Genomic DNA, 27,859 nt, shown 5'->3' with positions numbered 1-27,859 from the left:
TAGGCTGGGTAAGGCAGACGCGCGTGCGCGGTACCCGGCATGGGGGGCGGGGTCGGACCTGGAGGCGGGGCCGAACGGTGGGCAGGCGACCTGAGGGCCAAGGGCTCCGAGCTAGGAGAGGTGGGGACTGCGCGTGCGTCCTCGCGCGGGGGCGGGTCCCTTGGGTCTTGCAGGCCCGAGGGATCGAGCTCAACTGGAGGAGGATAGGCAGCGAATACTCAGGTTCCTGCCTGGGTAGAGGCCCTTGGGCGGGACTGCGCAGCTCAGCCCACGAAGTAAAGAAGAGCTTAGGGGCGTGGCCTGGTGGTGGAGCGTGAGGACTAGGTGGAGAGCCTAGACTAGAGATTTGTGCGAGCCCGGGAGATCCGTGGTGGCCTGGGCGGGTAGGGGGCGGGACTGGGAGGGGGCTGTACCACGAGGGGTGAGGCGGGGCCTGCGGGTCGGGGTGGAGCGAAGACTCTAGAGTAAAGAGGAGCGCGCCGGGAACTCGGTGGAGGCTGGGTGGAGGGCTTGGGGGTAGGGGCGGGGCTGAGGGCGTGGTAGAAGGGAGGTCTCCAGGCCCTTCAGTCTACGCTCTTGGAGCTACTCGAGGTCCAGGCGAGTAGGTCGGTGCCGCGGGCTAGGTCGGCACCGGGGAGGTGGGAACCTGGCTGGACAAGGCCGACCGAAAGGGATGCTGGTGAAGAGGGAATTGAGCGAGAGTGGAAAGGGGTAGTGAGGGGGCGCGTCCGCGCCCCGCGGGCGGCGGGAAGGCACTGAAGGGCGGCTGGTGAAGGGATGGGGAAAGTCTAACTTACATCTGTTCTCTCCCGTTAGCCCTAGAGACGCTAGTGCTAGCCCACAACTTTTTTGAGTTCTGAAATAATGTTTTGATCTCCAAAAGGAGAAGACAATTGCAAATCGAAATTAATAACTCTACCAAAATGTAACCTACCAACTACAACCTAACCCCTATAGTTATGCATTACATTTAATGTAGGATGTGGATTTATTTAATGTATTTGATATGATTTGGGGCGGGGTGTCCAAAAAGGAATGAATATTTGGGCCCATGGAGGTCTTGAAATGGTCTGGAACTGAGGAGAAGGGTTTATTTGAATGGAGGTGAGAAGTGGTGTGAGGTCTGGTTTGCCTTTCAAGTGATAACAAGCATAAATTGTGGCACGGGGGACACAGGGTGACTGTTTCTAATTTACATGGAAGTTCCCAATGGATGTTATGGGAGAGGGTACCAGAACCAAGGGGCTGTTCAGGGAGAAAGTGAACTGAGGACTACCCCAGAGAGGTTTTTGAAAAGAAGGACCTGAAAGGGCACGTGAGCTGAAGGTGAAGGATAGTTAACTGACTGGATTTACAGGACAGGACAAAGCATCAGAGAAGTCCATGTCAGGGATCTTGAAAAATGCAAAGGATAGCACCCCAGAGTGCACAACCTGTGGCCCTGTTGGAATGTGTATTTCGAGTAAGTCACCCCAAGTTGAAATTAGACTACATCCCCAAACCTGCACTTTGGGGTTGTGGAAGCAACATATCAGATGGGTCGTTCCATGAGTTTCTTGGGGGCTGGTTTGCCTCTTTCTCATTAACCACAACAAAGGAACCTTTAAAGGGAACCCATCTTCTGCCATTTATGACTTGTTATTTAAACAGTTGTACCCCACACAGGAAATAGGAAGGATATTGATGGATATAGGAGGTATGAAATGAGTTTTTATTAAAGGACATGTTTGCTTGCCTCAGACAACTTAGATGATAAGAATGTGAGATAAGAAAAAAACTGAACATTTGGAGAGTAGTACACTTCCTTATTCATACATTATAAAACGATGCTAGATACTTTCCCCTAAAACAATGCTGCCACAAGAGGCACACTGGTAAAAAAATATCAACAGCCATCACAGTAGTGTCTGGTGTAAATTAATCAAAAGTATACCTATTTTTGTCAGATCAACAAAAATATATATATTTTGGTGTGCCACAAAATATTAGTAATTTATGTGTGCCATGAGATGAAAAAGGTGGAAAATTGCTGCTCTAATATATAACTTTTTGTCCTGGCTGGTGTGGCTTAGTGGATTGAGCACCAGCTTGTGAACTAGAAGGTCACTGGTTCTATTCCCAGTCAGGGCACATGCCTGGGTTTCAGGCCAAGCCCCTGGCTGGGGGAGTGGGAAGGGTAGCCAACTGATGTTTCTCTTTTGCATTGATGTTTTCCCTCCTTTCTTTCTCCCTTCCCCTGTCTCTGAAAATAAATACATAAAATATTTTTTAAAATATATAACTTTATACAGCAAGTTCTCTTCCTACACCTCCAACCCCTAAACTTCCATTCCCAGATATATTACCACACCATTTTTCCACCTGTGCACTATTTACATTTTTGACCAGTTAATTGTTTGTTGTGTAGAACTTCCTGTGCATGTTGGGATGTTTAGCAGCATTGCAAAGTCCCCACTATATGACAATAGCATTACACCCCCTCCCAAGTTGTGACAGCCCAAATGTTTCCAGGCATTGTTAAATGTCCCCTGGTGAACAAAATCACCCTTATTACAGTTGAGGACCACAGCACTTCAGGGTAAAACCCATTGTCCTTAATGTGGTTTTAAGATCCTTCATTATCTGTGTGCAATCTACCTTTTCTAGAATTTGATTGATTAAAAGAACCAACCAACAGACATAGGAATTCTTTCTTTAGTTTCTTTCATAGATTATCATCTAGTCTCTTGGACACTTTCAGGGATGAAAAAAATGTAAAATCTTTGCTTTGCCAGAAAGGTGTGTGTGTGTGTGTGTGTAATGTTCTTGCTTAAAATTCACATTTGTTGAGTCCAGTCCTCCTTGGAATTGTAAAAGAAAAATAAGAATCATTTTTCTGTTTGTGTACGCTTGTGATATTTGAAAATTGTTGCTGGCCTACAAACAGAAAGTTTTCTGGTTTGATTCCTGGTCAGGGCACATGCCTGGGTTGCAGGCCAGGTCACCAGTTGAGGACATGGGAGAGGCAACTGATTGATGTATCTCTCACACATCAATGTTCCTCACACTCTCTCCCTGCCTTCCCCTTTCTCCCCTCTCTAAAAATAAGTAAAACCCTTTAAAAATACTTTTTTAAAATTGTAGTCACATTTTCTCATCTCTCTCAAAATGTTTCAGTCCCTATTCTTTTAGCTTTATCCGTATAACATAGTTTATAGATTATCATGAACTTTTTGCCCTCCTCTGAGCAATATCAAGCCTGATAATGTCCTACTTAAATAGTAATACCCAGACTGAGCACAGTATTCTGAATGTAGATCACACTGTTAGCATATAATATTATATTATTAGTTGCATGCTTGTCTGTCTTCCTTGACTCTGAGCTCCAAGGCAAGAATTAAGTCTTAGTCACTCTCTTTGTCTTAGGTTGTAGTCATCTTTGCATTACTAGTGCAGTGCCTAGTGCTTAGTTTGAGTTCAAAAATTTTCATGGGGTGTAGTTAGTTCCTTTACCTTTGAGGGCAGATACAGTGCACTCTTGCCTTATAGTGACTTTGTAATGAACCAAACCTAAATGTTATGAAAAGCATTCTTAGCTCATGACATACAAAAATAAGTGGCAGGCTGGATTTGGCTCAGAAGCAGTAGTTTGCCAAATCCAATTTTGATTAATCCTTGTGTGGTTGATTTTTTAAGTCTGAGTATAGGCTTTTACTGTTATCCTTATTAAATAACTTACTTATTGCAGCCCATCTTTCTAGCTTGCTCAGATCTTTTTTTTGTGTGTGCTGATTCTGTCATCTGGTGTATTAGCTGACAACTCAGTTTTGTGTCATCTGCAAATTGATAAGCTTATTTTCCCATCCTTAATTCATAGAAATGTTGAATGAGATAAGGATAGAGGTCCTCTACAGTTTATTTTGTTCCATTAATCATTCTTTTAGTATAGCCATTCAGAGAGTTATAAATATGTACCTAAAGTACTGCCTGTCAGCCAACCCACATTTCTCCATCTGGTCCACACGGTATCTTGAGAAGCTTTGTCTGAAGTTTTTTGAAAGTTCAGAACATGTCCCTAATTGGTAGTAACTCTATCAAACAAACAAAAAGAAATGTATAGGGATGGTATAACTTTTGTGAACTAATGTTAACTGCTGCTTCCTATTTTACTACTTTCTTATTTACTTTAAAAGCCATCATTTTAATAACGAAATTTAATAATTTTGTTCAGAATTAACATCCAAGTTCATCAACTGTTATTTCTAGGAATTCACAATCTTCTCTTCAAACTAAGGGTTGATGTTCATCTAATACCAGTCTTCTAGTACCAATAGTATTAAAAACAAGAAAAAGGCACAAATGAAAAATATTAGTAAGATATGCCTCTTTCTTGAGCAATCATACCAAAGTTTCAATACTATCATACTAGATTTTAAAGTTACAGTGAAAATGAATTTTATGCCCATAAATATAAAAACTAAGAAGAAATGGATAATTTTCTATAAAATGTAAATTTCAAAATGCTATCTCAAGAAGGTGTAGAAAACGTGAAAAAACTATTGAACTTGAAATAGTGAAAATAAATCTACCTGCAAGCACTTTATCAGGCTTACAGGCTCTCCAACTTCTTCATGTTGAGAGTACAGTTTTGATTCCAAAATCAGACATGGACTGAATAACAAAGGAAAATTATAGTTCAATCTCACTTAGAAATATAGTCTGCAAAAATTATAAGTACAATATTAGAAAACTGAATGCAACTGTGGATGTATCTTGGCCATGTAGATAGAGTTTATAGTGGGAGCTGGGGATGCTATACAATTAGAAGTTTTTTATTTAATTTACCACATTATCAACCCACAGAAAAATCTTTATGATCATCTTAGTAAATGTTAGAAGAGCATTTGATAAGATTCAATGCGTATTCATGCTTAAAAGAAAAACTAGAAAGTTTATCTATATAGAAACTATATAGAAAATAATTTCTATAACCCAATGAACAGTGTCTAACAGAACCTTTGGTGAGCATTACATTTAGTGGTGAAATGTTAGAGATATTTTTTAATGTGTTTTATTGATTATGCTATCACAGTTGTCCCAAATTTGTACCTTTGCCCTCCTCTACCCAGCGTTCTAAACTCCCTTAGGCAATTCCCACACCATTGTTTACGTCCATGGATTATGCATGTAAGTTCTTTGGCTACTCCCTTTCCTCTACTGTACTTTACATCTAACTTCCTTCACCTTTTCACCCATTCTACCAGACCCCTGTGCCCTCTGGCAACCATCAAAACATTCTCTGAATCTGTGCTTCTGTTACTATTCTGCTTGTTTGCTTGGTTTGTTTTTTAGATTCAATTGTTGATAGAGTTGTATTTTTTTTTTGCTATTTTATTGTTCATAGTTTTGATCTTCTTTTTCTTAAGTCCCTTTAACAGTTCATATAATAATGACTTGGTGATAATGCTTTAAGCTTTTTCTTGTCTGGGAAGCTCTTTATCTCCCCTTCAGTTCTAAATGATACCTTCACTGGGTAAAGTAATCTCGGCTGTAGGTTCTTGCTTTTCATCACTTTGAATATTTCTTGCCAGTCCCTTCTACTTTGCCTAAGTTTCTTTTGAGGTATCAGCTGATAGTCTCATGGGAACTTCCTTGTAGGTAACTAACTGCTTTTCTCTTTCGGCTTTTAAGATTCTCTCTTTGTCTTTAACCTTTGGCAATTTAATTATGATGTATCTTGATGTGGACCTCTTTGCATCTATCTGTGCTTCCTGGAGTTGTATGTCTGTTTCCTTCCCCCAATTAGGGAAGTCTTCTTTCATTATTTTTTCAAAGAGGTTTTCAATTTCTTGGTTTTTCTCTTCTCCTCCCTGCACCCTTATGATGTAAATGTTGGTATGCTTGAAGTTATTCCAGAGGCTCCTTATACCATCCTTGGTTTTTTTTTATTCTTTTTTCTTCTTGCTGTTCTAATTGGTAGGTTATTTGTTTCCTTATGTTCCAAATCATTGATTAGATTCTCGGCTTCATCCACTCTACTATTTTATCCCTCTAAATTGTTCTTTATTTCAATTACTGTATCCTTCATTTCTGACTGGATCTTTTTTATGCTGTTGAGGTCCTCACTAAGTTCCTTGAGCATCCTTATAGCCAGTGTTGTGAACTCTGCATCTGGTAGATTGCTTATCTCCATTTTGTTTAGCTTTTTTTGTGGAGTTTTCATCTGTTCTTTTGTTTAGGCCATGTTTGTCTCCTCATTTTGGCAGCCTCCCTGTGTTTGTTTTTATGTATTAGGTAGAGCTGCCATGATACCCTGTGTTGGTAGCATGGCTTAATGTAGTAGGTGTTCTGTAGCGCCCAGTGGCACAGCCTCCCCGATCATCCAAGTTGGTAGTCAAGGTGTGCTCTCTGTGTAGGCTAACTATACCCTCCTTTTGTAGTTGAGCTTTGACTGCTATTGGCAGCCAATGGGAAGGATTTATCCAGACCAGTCCACTGCAAGGACTGGCTGTGACCACTGACCACCATGAAGGTGGTCAGAGGACAGCCTCTGTTCTCCATGGAAGATCAGCTGTGCCAGAGGCCACTCCACAGAACAGGACTTATTTCAGCAGGGCTCTGGTGCCTGCTGAGTCAGCCCCTTGACTGTATCACTTGTGGGGATAGTTAGGTGGTGGCGCTCTGACATGGTCCATAGCTGTTACTGGGTGTGCAGGCTCTAAGGTTTCCCAGGAGGTGCAGACCTAGGTCAGCCACCACCTGTGTTCTACCTGGGGCCACTTGGCATAAGCTATAAGGCAATCTGCAGATAGCTGCTACTTGTGCTGGGCTTGAAGATGCCCAAGCATGGCCAGGCTGTGAACCAAGGCCAGCTGCTATTAGTTCCAGGCCTTGGACCACTTAGCAAGTGGTATGTAGGCTCACTGAAGCCAGCTGTTGCTTGTTTGAGGGGATTTAGGAAGATCTGAAGCATGAGCCAAGACAAGACATTCCTATGGAAAAACCACTGTTAACAGCTTGGGTGGGTCCATGTGTTGGGTGGGTGGAGCCTCAGGGAATCATCAGGGGAGGGCAAAGAGCCAGTTTTGTGAAGTCTCATTTGGTGCCTGCTGCTCTGTGACTCTTTGGTGAGGGTTCAGAAAAGGAACAATGGCATCTGCTATTAGTTCTATCTGGGAGAAAGCTGTCAGCCATCTCTCACCCTGATGCCAGGCACTTCAGTTCCTCCCCATGTGCCACTGGTGCCTTTCAAGCTGCTGCCCCAGTGCTGGAGCTTAGACAGAGTGAAGAACTTGCACAGGCCCATTAAGAGGAACTACTTGAGAATCCAGCAATTTCTTCCAGCAACTCAATCCCCACTGGTTTTTACAGCCAGAAGTTATAGAGACTTATCTTCCTGGCACTGGAACCTTCTGCTGGGGGGCCTGGTGTGGGGCTAGGATATCCCTAACTATTCCCCTAGATATCTCTCCTGATTGTTTACCACTACACGGTGCGGGACCAGGCTGCTCTGCATCTCCACCCCTCCTACCAGTCTGGATGGATGTGGTTTCTTCTTTAATTCCATAGTTAGAGACTTCCATTCAGCTCGATTTCTGACAGTTCTGAGTGATGGTTGTTCTATAGATTAGTTGTAATTTTGATGTGGTTGCGCAAGGAGGCAAGGCATATTTACTTAGGCCACCATCTTGGAGAATCCTCAGAATTTCCTCTTTATGGTTAAATAATATACCAGTGTGTGGATAGACCACATTTTGTGATATCAGTGGACATCAGGCAGTTTTTAAATCTATCCATATAGCAGTGTAGACATCCAGTTTGTTGTTCCCAGCCCAGCATACACCTCCCTCTCCCAGTGATGGAATCCCAGGTGCCTCCAACAACCCCCACTATAAATGTCTAGAAATATTTTTGTGTGGTAAAGCATAAGATTTTAAAAAATAAGTTTTTTTTTAAAGATTCCATTCAAAAGAGCAATAACAAGCAATCATAGGCATGTAAGAGTAGCTCAAACAAAATAGGTGAAGTTATGTTTGGGGAAATTTTTTAAACAATTTAAGAACTTAAAAGAAGTCTTAAAAAAGTGAAGAGATTGTCCAAATCATGTATTTGAAGACTCATTGTTACAAACATGATTGTCTCTCAAAATCAACCTATAAATTGAATTGAATTACAATTAACATTTCAATTTTTTTTCTGTAACTTAACAAAACTTTCTAGTAATCAAGGTACAAAACATAGAATCAAATCAATTTTAAAAATTGCCCTGGCTGGCATAGCTCAGTGGATTGAGCTCGGGCTGCAAACCAGTGTCGCAGGTTCGATTCCCAGCCAGGGCCTGGGTTGCCGGCCACGGCCCCCAGCAACCACACATCAATGTTTGTCTCTCTCTCTCTCTCTCCCTCCCTTCCCTCTCTAAAAATAAATAAATAAAATCTTTAAAAAAAAATTAAGTAGAGGAATTTACCTACCAGATAATTAAGACATATCTTATTCTATTCTTTTACTTTCAGTCTATCCACATACTTAGAGTGTGTTTCTTGAAAGAATATCTAGTTGGGTTTGTTTTTAATTCAATCTGATGATGTAGTGTTTAGTTTATCAACATTTAATGGAATAATTGATGTATTTGTGCTTAACTCTATCTTCTTGCTATTTACTTTCTAATTGTCTTTATTTTATGACTTGTCTTTGGTCTTCTTTCAGGTTAATCAAGTATTTTTATGCTATTCCATTTTTTCTTCTCTGTTAGCCTTCTTCCTATAACTGTTTTATGCTTTTTAATGGTTATTTTATTGTAATCCTAGGATTATAACATGCACCCTTTACAATCTAGTCTACTTTGAATTAATATATTCATGTTCAATGTACAAATTTTATGAAAGTACTTTATAGGAAATAGTTTCATTTACCCTCCTCTTATGAATTATTATTGCATTTACTACATATACATTCATTAAACTCCTATCACTCATTGCTATTTTTTCTTTAAGTAGTTTCTTATAAAGAAATTTTTGAAAATGTTATTTTAGCCTTGGCCAGTGTGGCTCAGTTGGTTGGGGCATCCTCCTGTAAAGGGAAAGGTCACAGATTCAATTCCCCAGTCGGGGCACATGACTGGGTTGTGGGTTTGATCCTCAGTCAGGGTATGTATGAGAGGCAACCAATTGGTGTTTCTGTCTCACATTGATCTTTCTCTCCCTCGTTCTCTCCCTCTATTACCCCCTCTCTAAATCAATAAACAGGTCCTTGGGTGAGGATTAAAAAATATTATTTTATGTTAGCAATATATATACTATTTCCAGTGCTCCTTATTCCTTCCCACAGATCCAGGGTTCTGCCTGGAATCATTTCCCTTCACCCTGAAAAGCTTCCTTTAATAGATTTTGTAGTGTGGATCTACTGGCAATAAATACCTTCAGCTTTTGTTTGCCTGAAATTGTCTCCATTTTGTCTTCACTTTTGAAGAATAGTTTTGCTGGATATAGAATTCTATATATTTTTTATCTTTTAGCACTTTAAAGATGTCATTCCATTGTCTTTGGTTTCCACTGTTTCTGATGAGAAGTTAATTTTGATTCATGGTGTTCACCTATTTACAATGTACATTTTGCTTTGACTACTTTTTTCTCCTCTTTTCTTTAATTTTTAGCAATTGACTATGACATACCTAGGTGGAATATTCTTTGTATTTACCCAATTTAGGGTTCATGAACTTGATCTGTGGGCTGATGTCCTTCACAGATTTTGGAAAAAAAATTCTGCCATATCTCTTCAAATTTTTTTCTATACTATTCTCTATCTTAACCCATTTATTCATATTTTCACTAAATTCCCTAACAGATTTATTAGTTATCTTTATTTGTGTGCTAACTCCAGCACTCTGGGGAATGTTTCTTCTTTAACTCCTTGGTTTTCAGACTTCCGTACAGTTTGATTTTCTGGCAGTTTTTGGTTTTTAAATTGTTGTTATCCTTTTGGTTGTGCGAAGAAGCAAAGTGTATCTCCCTACGCCTCCATCTTGGCCAGAAGTCTGTCTGCTTTTTCTATATGTTTGTTACAGTTCAGTAACAAAAAAGAGAGTATGTATGTATGGGGTAATTCAACACAAAAAACAAAGTTACAAAGAAAAACCATACCACAGAGCAGAAGACACTTACAACACATAAGAAAGGATTTCTATCCAGAATATTTCATTTTTGAAATACCTACAGATCAAAAAGAAATGGGCAAAAAAATTTTTAAAGCAACCCAGTAGAAAAATGAATCAAACATAAGAAAAAAAAACATAGGAAGAGGCCTGGATGACCCATAAACATATGTTATTCAACCTCAATACGCATGTTGTTACAATACACGTTTCAGGGATTTTTTGCATTGCTCAGAACAATTTTTGAACTTGTCAATTTTGATACCTTTTAGTTCTGTTGTTTGTTTCTTCTTTTCCACGTGGCAAAACATTCCCTTTGAGGAGTTTTTTCCTCCAAGGAAACGAAAAAATGTCACTCAGGGTGGGGCGAGGTCTGATGAGTAGGGAGGGTGGGGCACAGTGGTCATGCCATTTTTGGTCAAAAACTGCTGAACACTCAGTGCAATTTGGGCAGGTGCACTTGTAAATCACCCATCCTGAAATTAGCAAATGCGCTGAGTCTTTTAAAAAAAATTCCCTGGAGCCCAACACAGCCTCTCGCAACACCAGCTGGTACACTGACACAGATGGTTCCTAGAACACTCACCTAGCAGGGGAAACCTGTGCTACCAGGGCACCACCCTCCAGAAGATAATTCTAGATTTTGGGGGGTCCTTCCTCATATGTCTCAAAATGTTAATGTAAAAAATATCCAATATATATCATAAATGTTATTATTTTTAAAAATTAAAAATAAATTTTTAAGTAAATGTGGCAAAGATATTAACATTTATTAAATCAGGGCAGTGGTACATAGTTGTTTGCTATGTTGATATATAATGTTCTCTGTGCTTTGTCATTTGTTTATCTGGAATAGTTTCACTTTTTTAAATGTTAGACTGGAGTCGGGGTTGTGAAGGGTTATTGGAAGCCTTCCTCAATTTTCCAAACACTCTTTTAATTCTTTGTAGGCACAGCTTTTCCAGTCGCTGCATCTGTATATTTGTGTTTGCCCTAGAATCACCAGAGCAAGGAGGAGGGTGAGCAAGGTCTGACAGAATCTTCTCTCTCTTCCTCGTGTCTTATCCACCAGGATTCATAGTAGAGTTCAATAATATCTTTTCAGGATGCTTCTATTAAACTTAAAATACTACCATACAACACGAATATCTTTAAGCCCATGACCCAAGTGAGTGATTTAGAATTTGAAAATAAGTAAAAGTATATCTTCTCTCTTACATTCCTTCTCAAAAAAAAAGGATAATGATTATGTCTTATAAGATGTAAATAATATTGTTTGCTACTTCAGTTGATAAATGTGTAGATGAACAAATAATTGTTTTTATGAAATTATTAAAAAGCTATTTTTAAATAATTTCAGAAATAAAACAATTTAAGTAATTAAAAAAATTAACCCACTAATATTGCCTTAGCTTATTAACTCTTTCTAAATAATTATTGGGGACTTTTAATTTTATAAGCAGAAAAATTATGTCAGAGTAGTCAGGGACTTGTTTGTGGGATAATGTAGTGGAAATACTCATATCTTACAGATTATTCTTGGGAGCAGTCTGAAGTTTACTTATGTAAATAAACGTTATAGAGTCCCTCCCACTTGTGAAGAGCTTGGTTGGTAAGCTGGTGCGCTAGGCAACAGGCTTTCTTTCTCTTCCTTTTCTCACATAAAGTGCAGAGAATCAAGAAGTGGCTTTTGTTGTTTTTGTTTTATTTGCAGGTTAAACAGTTTAAGATGAGAAAAGTTGATCTCTGTTTGAGCTCTGAAGGGGCTGAAGTAATTTTAGCTACATCAAGTGATGAAAAACACCCTCCTGAAAATATGATTGATGGGTAAGAGTTTTATTCTTTCTTCCTTAAACTCTTGATATTACATCAGTGAACCCCTTGAGTACTGGGACCATGTGTTTTTATAACAGCTAACCCTGTTAAATATAGTTTAATAAATATTTGGTTAAAAATAAAAATAAACAAACAAACGTTTGGTGAAGTAGATTACCTGACAATATCCACTTTTGGTCCCATGTCTGAAACTAATTCAGTTGTATATATTTTGGTTTTGATCATTTTCTTTATAATTCCCAAACTGACCTTTACAAATAGTTTTTTAAGGAGTAGTTTAATAAGACAGAACTTCAAACAGCAACAACCTCATTTTATGGAAGTATACATTTTAATTTCTAGTTACGGTTTATTTCAAGTTTTTCTTAGTAAATAGGTATATAAACATTGTAATTTCCTGTCTACTGCCTATTTCCTTATTAGCCTAAGCAACATCTTTGCTAAACTGAATGCTTCACTGTCTGCCATCCACCGGCATTCTTTGGTTCTTCACCTCTTGACATTATTCTAATTTCCACTCTTCACCATGCTAGAGCTTATTCTAGGTAGATGAGTATTGTTCTGAAACTTTTAAATTCCTAGAAAAAGTAGTTAATGGGATAACTTTGGCTATTTTATCACTCTCTTGAATTCTCTTCCTTGGTATTTGTACAGTGACCAGCATTTGACTAATAGAATCATGTGATTTTTAGAGCTGGAAAGACTTATGCGTTCATCTATCTAAACCTTTCGTTTTAGACTCATGGTAAGAAAGGCCTAAAGAGGTCAAGTACTAGTTTTAACTACTGAAGACAGAGCCACTTGTTGTTCTTTGGGTTTTATTGTGAAGCCCATGTATGCAACTCAACCTCTTCCTTTAAGCCTAGTAGTTATATTCTCTCTGATATCTCTCCCTCTCCCTCAGGTAGGGGGAGTTTATCTTTTTTGTTGGAACCCAGTAGAATTTGGTAGATACCTCTATCACTTTATTTATTCCTTTATTGTGTAATTATTTATCTTTAATGTTTGTTTCTTAAAGGTGACTACTTATAAGTCAGAGACTGTGACTTGTTCATTTTTAACTCCATAGTGTCTTAAAATATATGTTGAGTAGCTTATTGAATTAGACCATCAAATATTAGTCGAACTTAACAATATTTGAAAGTAGCTGAGTATTTATTTATACACATACATACAAATACACACATACAAACATATGTATGCATATGTTACTTTGCATTTGCATAGGACTTTATAATTTCATAGATGATATGTTATTGACATACACTGTAAGCTTGGGGAATAAGGGGCAAAAAAAAAAAAGTATTTTCAATCTTATTGTAAAGATGAGGGAAAAGATGGTCAGAGGTAAAATGATTTGCACAAAGTCACACAGATAACCAAGTGCCAGAATCAAGATTAACATTCATGTCTTCTAACTCCTACTTCGGGGTTCTCTGTACTACACTATAACTCAAACTTAAGGTTTGCATCAGAAACTTGATACCTGCTTTTTGCCTGTACCTCTTAATCCTTCTTACTTTTTTACTTTCTGAAATTCAGATCATAGTTATTTATCCCACTCTGCCTTGGAGTAGAGAAATTAATGTGGGAACTGCTATAAGAATACATAGACCTATAAAGATTTGCATTAAGTTGTTTGCCAGAAATAGAGATCTTTCCATATCAGTCCATATCAATGAACATTAACTAAGGCCATATATGTTTTAGATTAGACAAAACCCCTAGTACAGAAGACCACATGGAATAAAAGAAGTTATTGACCTGGTAACTGAACAGAGCACATCAGAGACTTTTAATCTATATGTATTTCCAACAAATAAAATTAGACTTTATGTAGCATTTATGAAACATTATTCTCTACTCATAAATTGGTTTATTGAAATGGAAGTAACCATAGAATTATTTGGAGAAAACAGTGCTATAAATTTGCCCCAACTCAACAGTGTTCCCAGCTCTCCCTTTCCCAGGAATAGGAGTTAAAGAAGGTGATTATATTTTTACTTGCCCTTAATGTTACTTTTTCCTCTGGCATTTAATGTATCAGTGAAATGGAGAAAAAAGTTCTGCACTAGATAATAAAATAAGTTAGGAGGAAAAGAATTAGCTCTTTTTAGATGATGTAGAAGAATACAAGATTCACAGTTAAAACGCCTGGGTAAGTGAACTATATGTGTTACCTTGGGCTTAAGAGTAGATGTGTTACTCTTTGAGTCTCAGTGTCCTGGTCTGCAGAATGGGGGTAATACCACCTTCTCTGAATGCCTCACTTCTCTGACTAGCTCAGAGTTATGAAAAAAGTCACGTAAGATAATAGATACTAAACAGTCATTAGCTATAAACCTTATTTAAAATAAAACTATTTTCCTCTTGGCCAGATGGCTCAGTTGTTTAGAGTGTTGCCCATATACCAAGAAAAGGTTGTAGGTTTGATCCCCAGTCAGGGCACATACCTAGGTTATGGGTTCAGTCCCCAATGGGGACATGTATGGGAAGCAACCAGTCAATGTTTCCCTCTCTCTCTCCTTTCCTCTCTCTCTCTAGAAACAATAAACATATATCCTCAGGTGAGGATTAAGATAAATAAATAGAAAGTTATTTTGATGACTTTATTAAATATGAGGATTCAGCCCTGGCCAATGTGGCTCAGTAGGTTGGAGAGCTGTCCTGTAAACTGAAAGGTCATTGATTTGATTCCCAGTCAAGGCACATATCTAGGTTGCAGGATGGATCCCCATTAGGGTTACGTGCAAGAGGCAACCAATCGATGTTTTTATACCTCTTCTCCTCTCTCTAAAAATCAATGAGCAAGCCCTGGCTGGCATAGCTCAGTGGATTGAGCGCGGGCTGCGAACCAAAGCATCGCAGGTTTGATTCCCAGTCAGGGCACATGTCTGGGTTGCAGGCCATGGCCCCCAGGAACCGCACATTGATGTTTCTCTCTCTCTCTCTCTCTTCCTCCCTTCCCTCTCTAAAAATAAATAAAATATTTAAAAAATAAATAAATAAAAATAAAAATCAGTGAGCATGTCCTTGACTGAGGATAAAAAATAATAATAAATACATAAATAAATAGAATTTATTTTTAAAAGGATTCAGTAATATGTCATTTTAAAATCCATACCTATAGATACCATGTGATTTTATTGGTTTTGTTCATTAAAAGGAAAAAACATAGGGCAATTAAAAGTCATTTAATTTACTTAAATAAATATTTAAAGCCATATAAATATAAATTTAAAAAATTGTAAAATATTAAGCATAGTATTAAAAACCCAGAATTATGAGTTAAGAAACTCATAATTCTTCTTTTTTTTCTTCTCCTTCTTTTTTTTTAAATAACATCTTTATTGACGTATTATTCACATACCATGGCAATTCAGTCATTTAAAGTGTGCAGTTCACTGGCTTCCAGTATATTCACAGAGCTATGCAACCATCTGCTCAATCAAGTTTAGACTGTTTTATCACACCACAAAGAAACCTTATAGCCCATTATAGTCACCCTATATTTCCCCTACCCTCACCAGCCCTAGGCACCCACTAATCTACTTTCTGTCTCTATGGATTTGCCTATTCAGACATTTTATGTAAACGGAAGTATATATGTGTCGTCTTTTATGACTGGCTTCTTTCAGTTACGTGTTTCCAAGGTTTACCCATGTTACGGTGCATGTCAGTGCTTCATTCCTTTGTATTGCCACATGATACTTGATTGTATGTATATAACACATTTTATTATTCATTTATGAGCTCATAGATATCTGGGTTGTTTCTACTTTTTGGCTAGATTTCCCCGATCTTATTTTAAAATGCTAACTTACAGATCCAGGAAAATTCAGCAAACCCTAAGCAGGATAAATACAAAGAGACCATATTATTATCTGCTAAAAATATATATAAAAAACATTTTAATAGCTGGAAGAAAAAATACATTAAATACAGAGGAACAATAGTACCAGCGATAGCTAACTTTGCATTATAAACCATGAGATCCAGGTAACAATGGAACAATATTTTTAATGCTGAAAAAGAGAGACTTCCCCCACCCCCAAAAAGCTTGTCAATCTAAAATTTTGTTCCCAGCTAGAATATCCTTCAAAAATGAGGATAGAATAAAGACATTGTTTTCATCACAAGTAGACCTGCATCATAAGAACTGTCAAAGGAAGTTCTGTAGGTTGAAATGTAAAATACTAGATGGAAATTCAAACCAGGAAGAAACTAAGTTCATTGGAAATGGTAAATATTTGGATAATATAAAAAACAACCTTTTTATTTTAAGTTTTTTGAAAGACAATTGACCACTTAATGGAAAAAATTGTACTTTGGGATTTATTACGTATGTATTAAGGCCCAGGAGCATGAGTCTGCATGATGTGTTTGCAGAATTTTGACTGGCCCTGTGTGAGTGCAGTAATGGGAGCTGAGAGCATGATGGGCAAGGATGTGGTATTTTAATGATGGGACCAGATTATTATGTACAGAGTCATAAAATGGCACACTAAGGGATTTAGATTTATAGACAATAAGGGACCACTGAAGGTTTTAGACAAGAGTGACATAATTTCTGTTTTTAAAGAGTATATATGGTAGTAGAAGAAGAAGAATTATGAAAGTTGAGGAAAGATTAGAGAAAGAGTGAATGGTTAGAAAAGGATTGTAAAAATCCAGGGGTTGTTTATTTTTTTAAATACTTACTCACTAGTCTGTTGTGAATGTTTAACTTTTATTTAGCTATTTTTCCCTCTCTTTTTTACATATTAACAATAGGAATCCAGAAACATTTTGGACCACCACAGGAATGTTTCCCCAAGAGTTCATTATTTGTTTTCACAAACACGTAAAAATTGAAAAGCTTGTAATCCGAAGTTACTTTGGTAAGCAAATCATACATTAATTTTCATCATTTTAAAAATTTTCCATAGGCAGAGGGCACATGTGTAAACTTTGGCAAACATTAATGCCTCTTTGCAGCATGGAATCCAGCTTTATTATTGGGGTGGGAAAGTGAGGAGCATGGCTTAACTGCCTTGAGCACAGTTAGACTCCATGAAACTGCAGATTTGAAACCCTTCCAAAGCACATAATAATTTCCATGCAATTCACTATGTGAAAGTTGTTGGCAAAAGACCCTATTATGAACATGAGAAGCCAGCTTGCCGGAACGCTAGGTTCCTTGACATATTTATTACAGATTCATCTGGCTTGGGGTTCTCTGTCAAATTCTTTCTGAAAATCTGATAACCCTGATTATTTGCATTGGATAATTTTGATTCTTCTATTAATAATGACATTTTCTCAGGGATTTAGGGGGGAAATCTCCCATTGGAATATCATTCTAATCCTGTCATATGTTTATGTAAGGATAAAATATATCAGACAAAATCGTGGCAGGAAACAGAATACACTCCAGATGGTTCAAGTGAAGAGATTTTATTGATGGAACTACTTACAAAATTATGTTCTGGCTTAAGAGAAGAAATCAGGGATGGTGAGACACCCAGAAACTAGCTACAGCGGGAAGTCATTACCACTCCTGGGCTAAATGAGGGTAATAGGCTTATGGGAGCCCCGTGAAAGCTGGAGCCTGCACTTGAGGGCCTGCCTGGCAGGAGCGGTACTCATGAAGGGACACAACCGCTGTCAGAGACACGGCACTGAAGCAGGAAGGGAGTGGAGAAAAAACAACCTGATCTCACTTCCCCACTGCTCTCCAGTTTCCTCCCAGCCCCTCCTGTTGGCCAGATCTGACCAGTAGCCAGTGGGCAAGTGAGTGAACAGTGCTCATCTCCCCAGGGAACGGAGAAGAGAAAGAATGGATCTGTGGGAGCTGGAGCTGGGTCAGGGCTGTGGTGAAAAAACAGTGCAGAAGGAAGATGACTGCGTTCCCATTGTCTCTCTTCAGTCGTTAATTATAGAGGCTCTGGGGTCAGACAGGCCTCGAGTTTGAAGTTCAGCTCTGGCATTTGCTAACTCTTTATCATTTCGTACTTAGCTTAACTTCTGTAAGTTGCCTGACTTCTCCAAGCCTGCGTTCTCATCAATAGGTGAATAATACTTTTCTCATAAAGTTGTAGTCAGGAGTGAATGAGTAAGTGTGCCTGCCTCATAGTAGGTTCTCCCTAAGATAAAAATGTATGACCAAGACTACAAATACCAATATACAAAAACATCTATATGACACCAAATTCAAAAAAGCTCCCTAGCTCAGTGTTGTATGTTTGCAAAAACATTTGTAAGATTACAGTGACATGAGACTGTATTTCGCTATAGGGACTTATGGAGAAACAGAGTAAGTGAATGGTTTTTAGAGCGTGGTATTCTTGATCCCAGTTCTTGTGCAGTCCCACCAATCCCGACAGTCTTAAAGGAAAACAGGAATATAGGGATAACAACATAGGATCAGTTAGATAATTAATACATTATTTATTTTTGTTTATTTACAATATCAGTGCGCACTTTGAGGATTGAAAAGAGCGCGTCTAATGAGCCAGTTGATTTTGAGCAGTGGATTGAAAGAGGTACGTGCTTGTTTTACCAGCCTCGTTCTGAGCGTGAGGGAGTAGACAGTTGCCCTTTGACTCTGTACTTCCAATCAGTCTGCATTTAGGTGAAAAATGATGACCTGAATGATTCTAGTGACATATTTACAGCCTAGAAAAACCCAGGTTTGAATATAAGACTGCTTCTTTACTTACTGGTGGTGTAATTGGTAACATGTTACTTAATTTTTCTGAGTTTCTGAATCTTTGTCTGAAAAATGGAGATGATACCTACCATTTATGGGTTTTGTGAACAAAATATTCGCCGTGTGGCAGAAAACCATAAATACTAGTTTTTGGATTTCTTTGCAGCAGAATTTGTAGCCTCCAGTTAAACATATACTGCCTTCCTGTGTCTATCTCGATTCCTTCCCAAAATACTGTGAAAATAATTGTAAAGGAATGAAAAGAGGCATAAACCTTAAAAGGACAAAAAAACAATAAACAAACCAAAAAGCAGGAGACCAAAGCAGATGTGAGAGATCAATATATATTATGGAAGGGAAGATACAAATGGAGAAGTAACGTCTATAGCTCAAGGGTGTACGTTATAACCTAAGTGCCTGCCAAGGAGAAAAGTTATGAGAAGCAAGCCAATTTGCCTGACAGAACCCCAGATAGGTCTAGAACTTGAAAGCAAATGGTACCGAAGTGTGAGTGAGACATAAACCAGAAGAAAAGGGGCATCAGTTGAATACCTATATACAAAGTAGTTGGGCCCTAGAGAGTTTCTCCTACTGCCAAAAGCTAGGCGACCACTCCTTCCTCCCATAAATCACCCCCAAAGATGACTTTGTTCTCCCTAAGGCACATTGAATGCTGAGGCTCAGGACTCGGGGAGACCAGGCAGAGTAATGAGACATGGAGTTGAAAACGGGGATTTGGGTGGAAGTCTAAATATTGAATAGTAGGAACTCCTCCTGTGCTTTGCTGTTTATGACAGCAACCAAGAACATAGCCCCAGCCAGAAGATGAGAAGATTTATTTTTGGAGGAAGTGAATGCCCCAGAGAAAAGATCTATGGATGTGGACAAAGACTAGTTCATTTCCTGGTCACCCTGTTGAAGTCCACTAGTCACCAAGCCTGGCTCATGCACGTAGTTTTCAAATGACTTATTCACAAGTAACAAAGGACAGCCAAAGATCACCACACATTTGATGAAGGCCTCAAACCCTGAGTATAATTAAGCCTTTAGCTTTAATTTCCAAACCATAGGAAATAGGCAGGATAGAGGAACAAATTAGGTGAAACTAGGAGAGGCAAGATGACAAAATGTGGGACATTGCACAGGATGACTGACCTGGTCTCTTCATTAAGCCAGTGGCATGGGAAAAACATGTACACATGGGAGAGAAAGCAGTTTAAATTTAAAAGAGACAGTGCTGATTTGAATAAATCAACTATAAATAGACATTTTGGGGACAATGGGAAAATTTGGACATAGACTGGGTAGTGTGTGATAATAAAGGATTTTTTTTAATCTTCACCTGAGGACATTTTTTCATTGTTTTTAGAGAGAGAAGAAGGGAGAGGGCAAGGGAGAAAGAGAAACATTGATGCAAGAGAGAAGAATCAATTGGTTGCCTCCCTTACATGCCCAGGCCAGGATGAACCTGCAATCTAGGCATGTGCCCTGACTGGGAATCAAACCTGCAATCCTTTGATTACAGGATGATGCTCCAACCAACTGAGCCACATGAGCCAGGGCTTAATGCATTATTTTTAATATTAGTGTGATAATGGTTTGTGGTTATGTAATAACATATCCTTGTTATTTAGAGATGGATAATCAAATACTTGGAAATGAAATATGATGTCTTAGACTTGTTTTAAAGTACTTTAGAAAAAAGATATTAGATAAATCAAGTATGGTGAAATATTAGTAACTGTAAAATCTAGATGACGAGTTATATGTAGGAGTTGTGTTCTGTCTGCTTTATGTCTATTTGAAATTTTCTAATATTTCAAATTTAAAAAACTAAACAATTAGAATAAGAAGTTATTATTAACTTGTGGTTAGGGAGGAGTTGAATAAGAAAATATGATCATAATTTGTTACTTATTTCAGCAGCAAATAACATGCATATAAATAAGAATGTAGTCATCAAGTATTGATTTCAAAATTGGGAGAATGGCAGGAGGGAAAATTTACCGGAGGAAGAGGAAGAGGATATTAGTTTAAGAGACCTAAATTTTCACCAACCATAATATAAAGTCAGTAAAAAATTGTTAAAACAAGAAAAGGAATATAAACATAGTGGAATTCCAGGGGGAAAAGATTAAAGAATTGAAAATGTTCGTGCACCTGTAGGGAGCAGGACGGAGGACAGAAGAGAGGTCAGGCAGAGGATTGCTGTTTTTCCTGACCTCAGAGAGCAGCTAGCAAACAGAAGGAAAGTCATACATAATCTTACTTCCCAGAGACTTCCCTTTCTGTACTATGTGCCTTTTTAAATTATGTACACTATTTTAATACAAATGAAATTAATTTCTAAATAATGTCAATAATTTTTATTATACCAATATTTCATGCTTCCAAAAGAATATTTGATATGATTAATTCATGACCAGATAATCTGTCCTAAAATTATATGAGTGAAGGTTTTCTAAAGTTGGATACCAGAAAAGATCGATTCATGGGCAGCATCATTCTGCATCACAGTAAAAATTTATTGTGAGAAACTGAGCTCTAGCTGTTGCCTATGGGAACAATAAAACGGCTCCTTTCAGGCCGTGATTGCAGTTAGTAGCTCGGTCCTTGAAAGGAATTTTCACATTTTATCAACCCCTCACTTTATATTCCTTTACTGTAATTTACATTTGGATTTCCTTATGTTTATAGTCACTAGAGATATTTTATAGCTCATAAATAGTTTATCTTTCATACTTTTTTATATCAAATATCTCTATTTGTATGTTAAATTTTAACCCCAGAACACTGGTGAATCTGATTTAACTGTAGTTTACCAGATATCATGTTTTGCTGAACATAAATTTCAGTAGCAGATCCTCATGAATTTTTGAGCCCTAACTCATTTTTTTTAAATTTATGTTTTAGATCTAGTACACACAGAAGGGCAGCTTCAAAATGAAGAAATTATGGTAAGTAAATAAGCTTTGTAGAGATAAACATTATCTTTAGCTAGCATAATATATTTAAATTTTATACTGATCTCTATAGTCATAAAGTTAATAAATACTCTCATGATATTATAGTTTCTGTACTTAATCAATAGAGGTTATTCTCAATAATATTATAATCTAAATGTAGCATTCATAAATTAGGCTTTTATCTATTCACAGACAGAATGGCAGCAAGGGTAAAACAAAATTCACTTACTTGTTTTTGTTATAATTTTGTTCCTTTATTGGAGTTATTTACTTGCTTTGCTTTCTTTCATTTGATTGTGTAGGCCTTTTAGAATAGGAATCAGAAAAAGGTTGAGATGCCAAAATTGGATGTTAATTTAATTATGAAAGGACAAAGGAGTTTCAGATGAGAGGAACTGGAGCATAGGATCAGCAACAATTAAGCCAAAGAGAGATGAGGTGGAAAGAGAATAAGCATTTTTTGGACAGCATTCCACTGGGCTTTGCTTGTCAAGTGGAATGAATGCCCGTTGATGAGGAAACTGCTGCCTCGTCAGGAGTTTCTCTGTTCCTGCTAGTTTGTCAGGCTCTGGTTTTAGACAAACACAAAAATGTGGAAAAAATGAATGTGTGGTGGGTTTTTTGGTGGCATTGTTTGTTTAATTAAGTTTTCCTGAAATAAGGGTTAAAGTGGTACCTTGTCCATTAAATTTCCTTTATCACAACTTGTTGGGAGCTATGATACCAGTATTTTAAAAGAGTTTATTTGGAAGTTTTGAACCCTGTTAATTTTCTCCACCACCCAAATGTGCCCAATGACTAGGAAGGGGAGTTGGAGGTGTTGAAAAATGATTAGACTAAATTTATCTTACTGTTTTTATCCAACTTTACTGATGGGTTATGATTAGTAAATCTTTGCTGAATACTTTGCTTCAGGACTCCCTATGGTTCAGGGAGACTCACATCATTATAGAGCATTGGGAAAATAATATAGGGGGATGGGGAGGCTGAAAATCACTTATAATTTTATCACCCTGTCACAACAGCTTTTACTATACCTGCTTTCTTCTAGTTGTCAACCATATGCATCACCATATTTTGCCATGCATGTATAGTATGTTCCCATGTGTAATGTGTACCGACGTTTTTGGCCCAAACTTTCAGGAAAGAAATCTTTCATTTTAATTTTTTAATTAAATCGTTTATTTATTTATTTTTATTTTTAATTATTTTATATATTTTTCTTATTCTATTTATTTATTTATATTTAGATACATGCTTTCTGTATTGTAAAGGAATTTTAGCATTTATTTTTTTAACATATATGATACAAGAAATTTTATGTAATAAACAATTACAAACACAAGATACTACCCATGTATAATGTGCCTCCTTATTTTTCCCTTAAAAATCTGGGCAAAGAAGTGCACATTATACATAGCAAAATACAGTAGTTAAAATAGTAATGTATGAACAAGTTTGTATCATTTTTAAACTTAAAATTATGGCCATTCCTGGTCTGTTTTCTAAGAAACTTCTAAATTCTATTATCTTTACAAATATAAGAAAATAACTTTCAATATTTTTATTTTTATTTTATTTTTAAATATATATTGTTGATTATGCTATTACAGTTGTCCCATTTTTTCTCCCCTTTATTCCCCTCCGCCCTGCACCCCCACCACCAGCATTTCCCCTGCTCCCTTAGATCATGTCCATGGGTCATACATATAAGTTCTTTGGCTTCTCCATTTCCTATACTATTCTTAACTTTCCCCTGTCTATTTTGTACCTACCATTTATGCTTCTTATTCCCTGTACTTTTTCCCCATTCCCCCTCCCTCTCCCCCTCCTTGCTGATAACCCTCCATGTGATCTCCATTTCTGTGATTCTGTTCCTGTTCTAGCTGTTTGCTTAGCTGGTTTTTGGTTTTGTTTTTTTTTTGGTTCAGTTGTTGATAGTTGTGAGTTTGTTGTCATTTTACTGTTCATATTTTTGATCATCTTCTTTTTCTTAGATAAGTTCCTTTAACATCTCATATAATAAGGGCTTGGTGATGATGAACTCCTTTAACTTGACCTTATCTGGGAAGCACTTTATCTGCCCTTCCATTCTAAATGAAAGCTTTGCTGGATAGAATAACCTTGGATGTAGGTTCATGCCTTTCATGACTTGGAATACTTCTTCCCAGCCCCCTTCTTGCCTGGAAGGTTTCTTTTGAGAAATCAGCTGACAGTCTGATGGGAACTCCTTTGTAGGTAACTGTCTCCTTTTCTCTTGTTACTTTTAACATTCTCTTCTTATCTTTAATCTTGGGTAACTTTATGATGATGTGTCTTGGTGTGTGCTTCCTTGGGTCCAACTTTTTTGGGACTCTCTGAGCTTCCTGGACTTCCTGGAAGTTTATTATTTCCTTTGTCAGATTGGGGAATAAGAATGAAGTTCTCCTTCATTATTTGTTCAAATAAGTTTTCAGTTTCTTTCTCTTCCTCTTCTTCATCTGGCACCCCTATGATTCAGATGTTGGAACATTTAACATTGTCCCAGAGATTCCTAAGCCTCCTCATTTTTTTGAATTCTTGTTTCTTTTTTTTTAAGATTTTTTTATGTATTTATTATTTTTTTTTTAGAGAGGGGAGGGAGGGGGAGAGAGAGAGAGAGAGAGAGAGAGAGCAAGAGAGGCTTCAATGTGCAGTTGCTGGGGATTATGGCCTACAACCCAGGAATGTACCCTGGCTGGGAATCGAACCTGGGACACTGAATTCCTGTTTCTTCATTTTGTTCTGATTGAATGTTTCCTTCTTCCTTCTGCTTCAAACCCTTGATTTGAGTCCCAGTTTCCTGTCCTTCACTGTTGGTTCCCCGTATATTTTTCTTTATTTCACTTTGCATAGCCTTCTTTTTTTCCTCTATTTTGAGACAATACTCAACCACTTCTGTGAGCATCCTTATTATCAGTGTTTTGAACTCTGCATGTGAGGAAGAGCAGGCTGGCTGTCTCTTCCTCACTTAGCTCTATTTTTGGAGCTTTGATCTGTTCTGTCATTTGGGCCATATTTCTTTGTGTCGGTGTGCCCGTTATGTTGTAAGGGGGGGAGCCTTAGGTATTCTCTAGGATGAGGCAACCCATGGTGTGGTGCTGTATGTTGGAGAGGGGTCAGGGAGGGAACAATGCTGCTTGCTTAATTCTCAGAGGCTTTAAGTTACTTCCCCCACTACCCTCAAGCAAATTGAGCCCTTCTGGTGCTGATTCCCAGGTGGGTGGGTTTGTGTACATTCTAGGATCCTGTGGGTCTTTCCAGTGAACTCTCCTGAGAGGCTGGGAGTTTCTCCTGCCACTGTAACCCCACAGGATTTTACAGCCGGAGGTTTTAAGGCTTTCTTTCCCTGTGCTGGAAACTTTCCCTGTTGCATGGTCTGTCTGGCTCTAGTTGTTCCTCCTGGTTTATCCACATGCAAATGTGGGACTTCCCGCTCCATCATCTGCCACCTCCCCAGCCTGGTCCTCCAGCTGCCATCTTGCCACACATCCTCCACCCTGGCTGCCCATCTCCACCCCTCCTACCAGTCTGGATGAATGTTTCTTTTTTAGCTCCTTGGCTGTTGGACTTCTACCCAGTTTGATTTTCTGGAAGTTCTGGTTATTTTTTGTTTTTAAATTTGTTGTTGTCACCCTTCTTTTGGCTGTGCCTCAGTATTTTTTATCATGGCATTCTTTTTATAAAATGAAAAGGAACTCCTATAATTAAGGAAGGCTGTGTAGTTTATGGGGTTTTCTTTGTTTTTGTTTTTGTTTTCTTTTTCTTTTTTTTAACCTTAAGCTTTGAGTTAAAACACCCTCTTAAAATGAGTCCTTGTGCTTGCCCTCTGGGGAGGCAGTCCTGAGCAGGTGAATATGCATGTGGTATGCATATGCCTATGGCACATATGCATATGGTATAATCGGACTGCACCCATCGCCGTCCCCTGAACCTTTGCCTCTTGGGTTGTTGTGCTACTTTCCCTTTACTTTGCTATATTTTATAGTTATGTTGGTTTTACTTGAATGATTCGTGTTGGGGGAGGGGAGTGAAAATACCCTTAAAGATGTATTTCAAGTCATCCTGCAAATAAAAATAAATAAACGAAGTGGCAGATGGAAAAAAAGGTCAAATGTATACAAATAGGCAAATGCTAACTAATTTCCTTTTCCTCCCTCTGTCATTATAAGTAATACTACCAGTGACATGTTATGCATGTTCCCACTACCAGGACCTTCACCTTTTCAGTTATTTTCTAAGATTAAACGTCAAGGAATGGAAATCCTGGGTTGAAGGATATAGACACATTTATAGCTTTTTAAAAATATATTGCCAAATTGCTTTCCAGAGAAATTATGTAAAATTATAGTCATGTTCCAGGGTAACATTCTGAGGTATCATTAACCCAAAGAAATCTTTTATCATGAAAAATACTTTAAAAAGCCACTTCTGAAAACATTGCTCAGAAATATACAGTTGTAATTTTTAGCTCCGTCTGCTATTTTACATCAAACCAAGGCTGATGTTTGGCTGATACACACTAGAACTGTACTAGAACAACTGTACTATTACATGTGACTGGCTTCTCTTCTGAATATCATCATATATTGCTATATACTTAGAATATTACTCTTGCATCAAACCTTTCTTCTGCTAACTGCTTAACAGTGAACTAGAATTGCTAAGAGCATTCATATTGATTTTCCCCTACAGGCGCATGATGGCCACGCCACTTACTTGAGATTCATTATTACATCAGCCTTTGATCATTTTGCAGCTGTGTATAGCATTTCTGCAGAGGGGACAGCAGTTTCCAATCCTTCTTAATAATTATAACAAAATGATTTTATGTGATTTTTAACAATATATTTATTTAAAAACAAAATTGTCTTTGATATAGTTTATTAAAGGGATTTGTATCAGTCTGTTTTGGTTTTTATTTATTTTCTCTTTAACAGTTTGTGCAAAGGAATTTGGTGTCATGGTCAGCAGTGATGGCTACCATGGAGGATATAAGAAAGCTCTTGTTTCAGTCTATAGCTTAGTCAAGAAGGTGACTGTGCATGAAACTTAGCTGATAATACATTGTGTCCCCACAGCATCTAACATGGGACCCTTCAGGTCTCAGTGCATTAATTTTTAAATGTATTATTGATCAATGCAAGGGTCTAAGTGAGTAAGTAGTATATAGCAAGTACACGATGTACAAGTGCAGAAAAGAGAAAGTATTTATGGGAAGGTTTCACAGTGGTCATGAAACTTGAGCTAGGCCCTGTGGAACAAATCATTTTATTTTTTCTTTTAATTTTATTTTATACGGATTTGAAAACCTCAGAGAAGAGGCAGGCTTTCTTCTTTCTTTCCAAAGACATCCATTATTCTGGATGTTTCCATGTGGGAGTTTTTTGGATGAGGTGAACACTTAAATGGGAGGACTTTGAGTAAAGCAGATTGTCTTCTATAATGTGGGTGGGCCTCAACCAATCAGTTGAAGACCTTAATAGAACAAAAGACTGTCCTCTCCTGGGCAAGGAGGAATTCTGCCACCAGACAGCGTTTGGACTTCTACTGCAACGTCAGCTCTTCTCTGGGTCTCCAAGTCATTGTCATGAAAAATGTTAATTGATTAAGGAAGGGGGTCTGCTCTAGATCCAAAGAGATGTAAAAGCTCCAATAACCACATGTCACGTGTGTTTCTTATTTGGATGCCGATTTGGGCAAACCAACTGAAAAGAGACATTTTTAAGAATTGGAAAATCTACTTGTGGACCATTATTGCGCATTTTGCTAGGTGTGCTGCTAGCATTAAGCTTTCATAAGAAAATGCCTATATTTTAAAAAGATGCACATATAAGTATGTAGGATTGAAATTACATGATATCTGGGATTTGCTTTAAAATACTTAAGTAAATGAAAAAGTGTTAGTTGAAGCAAATGTGGCAACAAAACATTGAATCTGGGTGATGGATATACGGGGTTTTGTTGTACTAGTCTCTCTAATGTATACTTGAAATTCTTCATAACAGAAAAATAAGTTTAATGCTACTGATCATATCTTTGTGTATAAATTTTTGCCTGCCTCTCAGAAGATTTCCGTAGAAGAGATTTTCAGAAAGGGAGTACTCAAAGTTAGGAACAGTTTTAAGGCTCTTAAAACTTCTAGATAAATTGCTTACCAAGATTTGTTATACCAATTTACTCCTAGTAAGGTAGGTTTTAGATAAATGGAGGAGAGTA

General features: G+C 37.7%; 1 protein-coding gene across 7 annotated transcripts; it reads left to right on the top strand.

Moving 5' to 3' along the window:
• Positions 1-4: 4 nt before the first annotated feature.
• Positions 5-27,859, top strand: HSPB11 (heat shock protein family B (small) member 11). Of its 7 annotated transcripts, none has more exons than XM_036026131.1 (7): positions 510-605; positions 11,080-11,148; positions 11,844-11,956; positions 16,739-16,845; positions 18,421-18,489; positions 21,570-21,613; positions 26,336-27,859. In XM_036026131.1, exons 3-7 carry the CDS (start codon positions 11,859-11,861, stop codon positions 26,447-26,449), a joined length of 432 nt encoding a protein of 143 aa, XP_035882024.1. In that variant the 5' UTR covers positions 510-605; positions 11,080-11,148; positions 11,844-11,858; the 3' UTR covers positions 26,450-27,859. The 7 variants fall into 7 exon arrangements, with proteins under 7 accessions (XP_035882023.1, XP_028368840.1, XP_035882027.1 ...); XM_036026132.1 differs by lacking the exon at positions 510-605 and adding an exon at positions 11,662-11,741; XM_036026130.1 differs by lacking the exons at positions 510-605; positions 11,080-11,148 and adding an exon at positions 5-120.

The sequence above is a fragment of the Phyllostomus discolor genome, chromosome 5, assembly GCF_004126475.2.
Source record: "Phyllostomus discolor isolate MPI-MPIP mPhyDis1 chromosome 5, mPhyDis1.pri.v3, whole genome shotgun sequence".
In the NCBI taxonomy this organism is placed as follows: Eukaryota; Metazoa; Chordata; class Mammalia; order Chiroptera; family Phyllostomidae; genus Phyllostomus; species Phyllostomus discolor.
The sequence above is the reverse complement of the archived record's forward strand: the minus strand, read 5'-3'. Positions and strand labels throughout refer to the sequence as shown.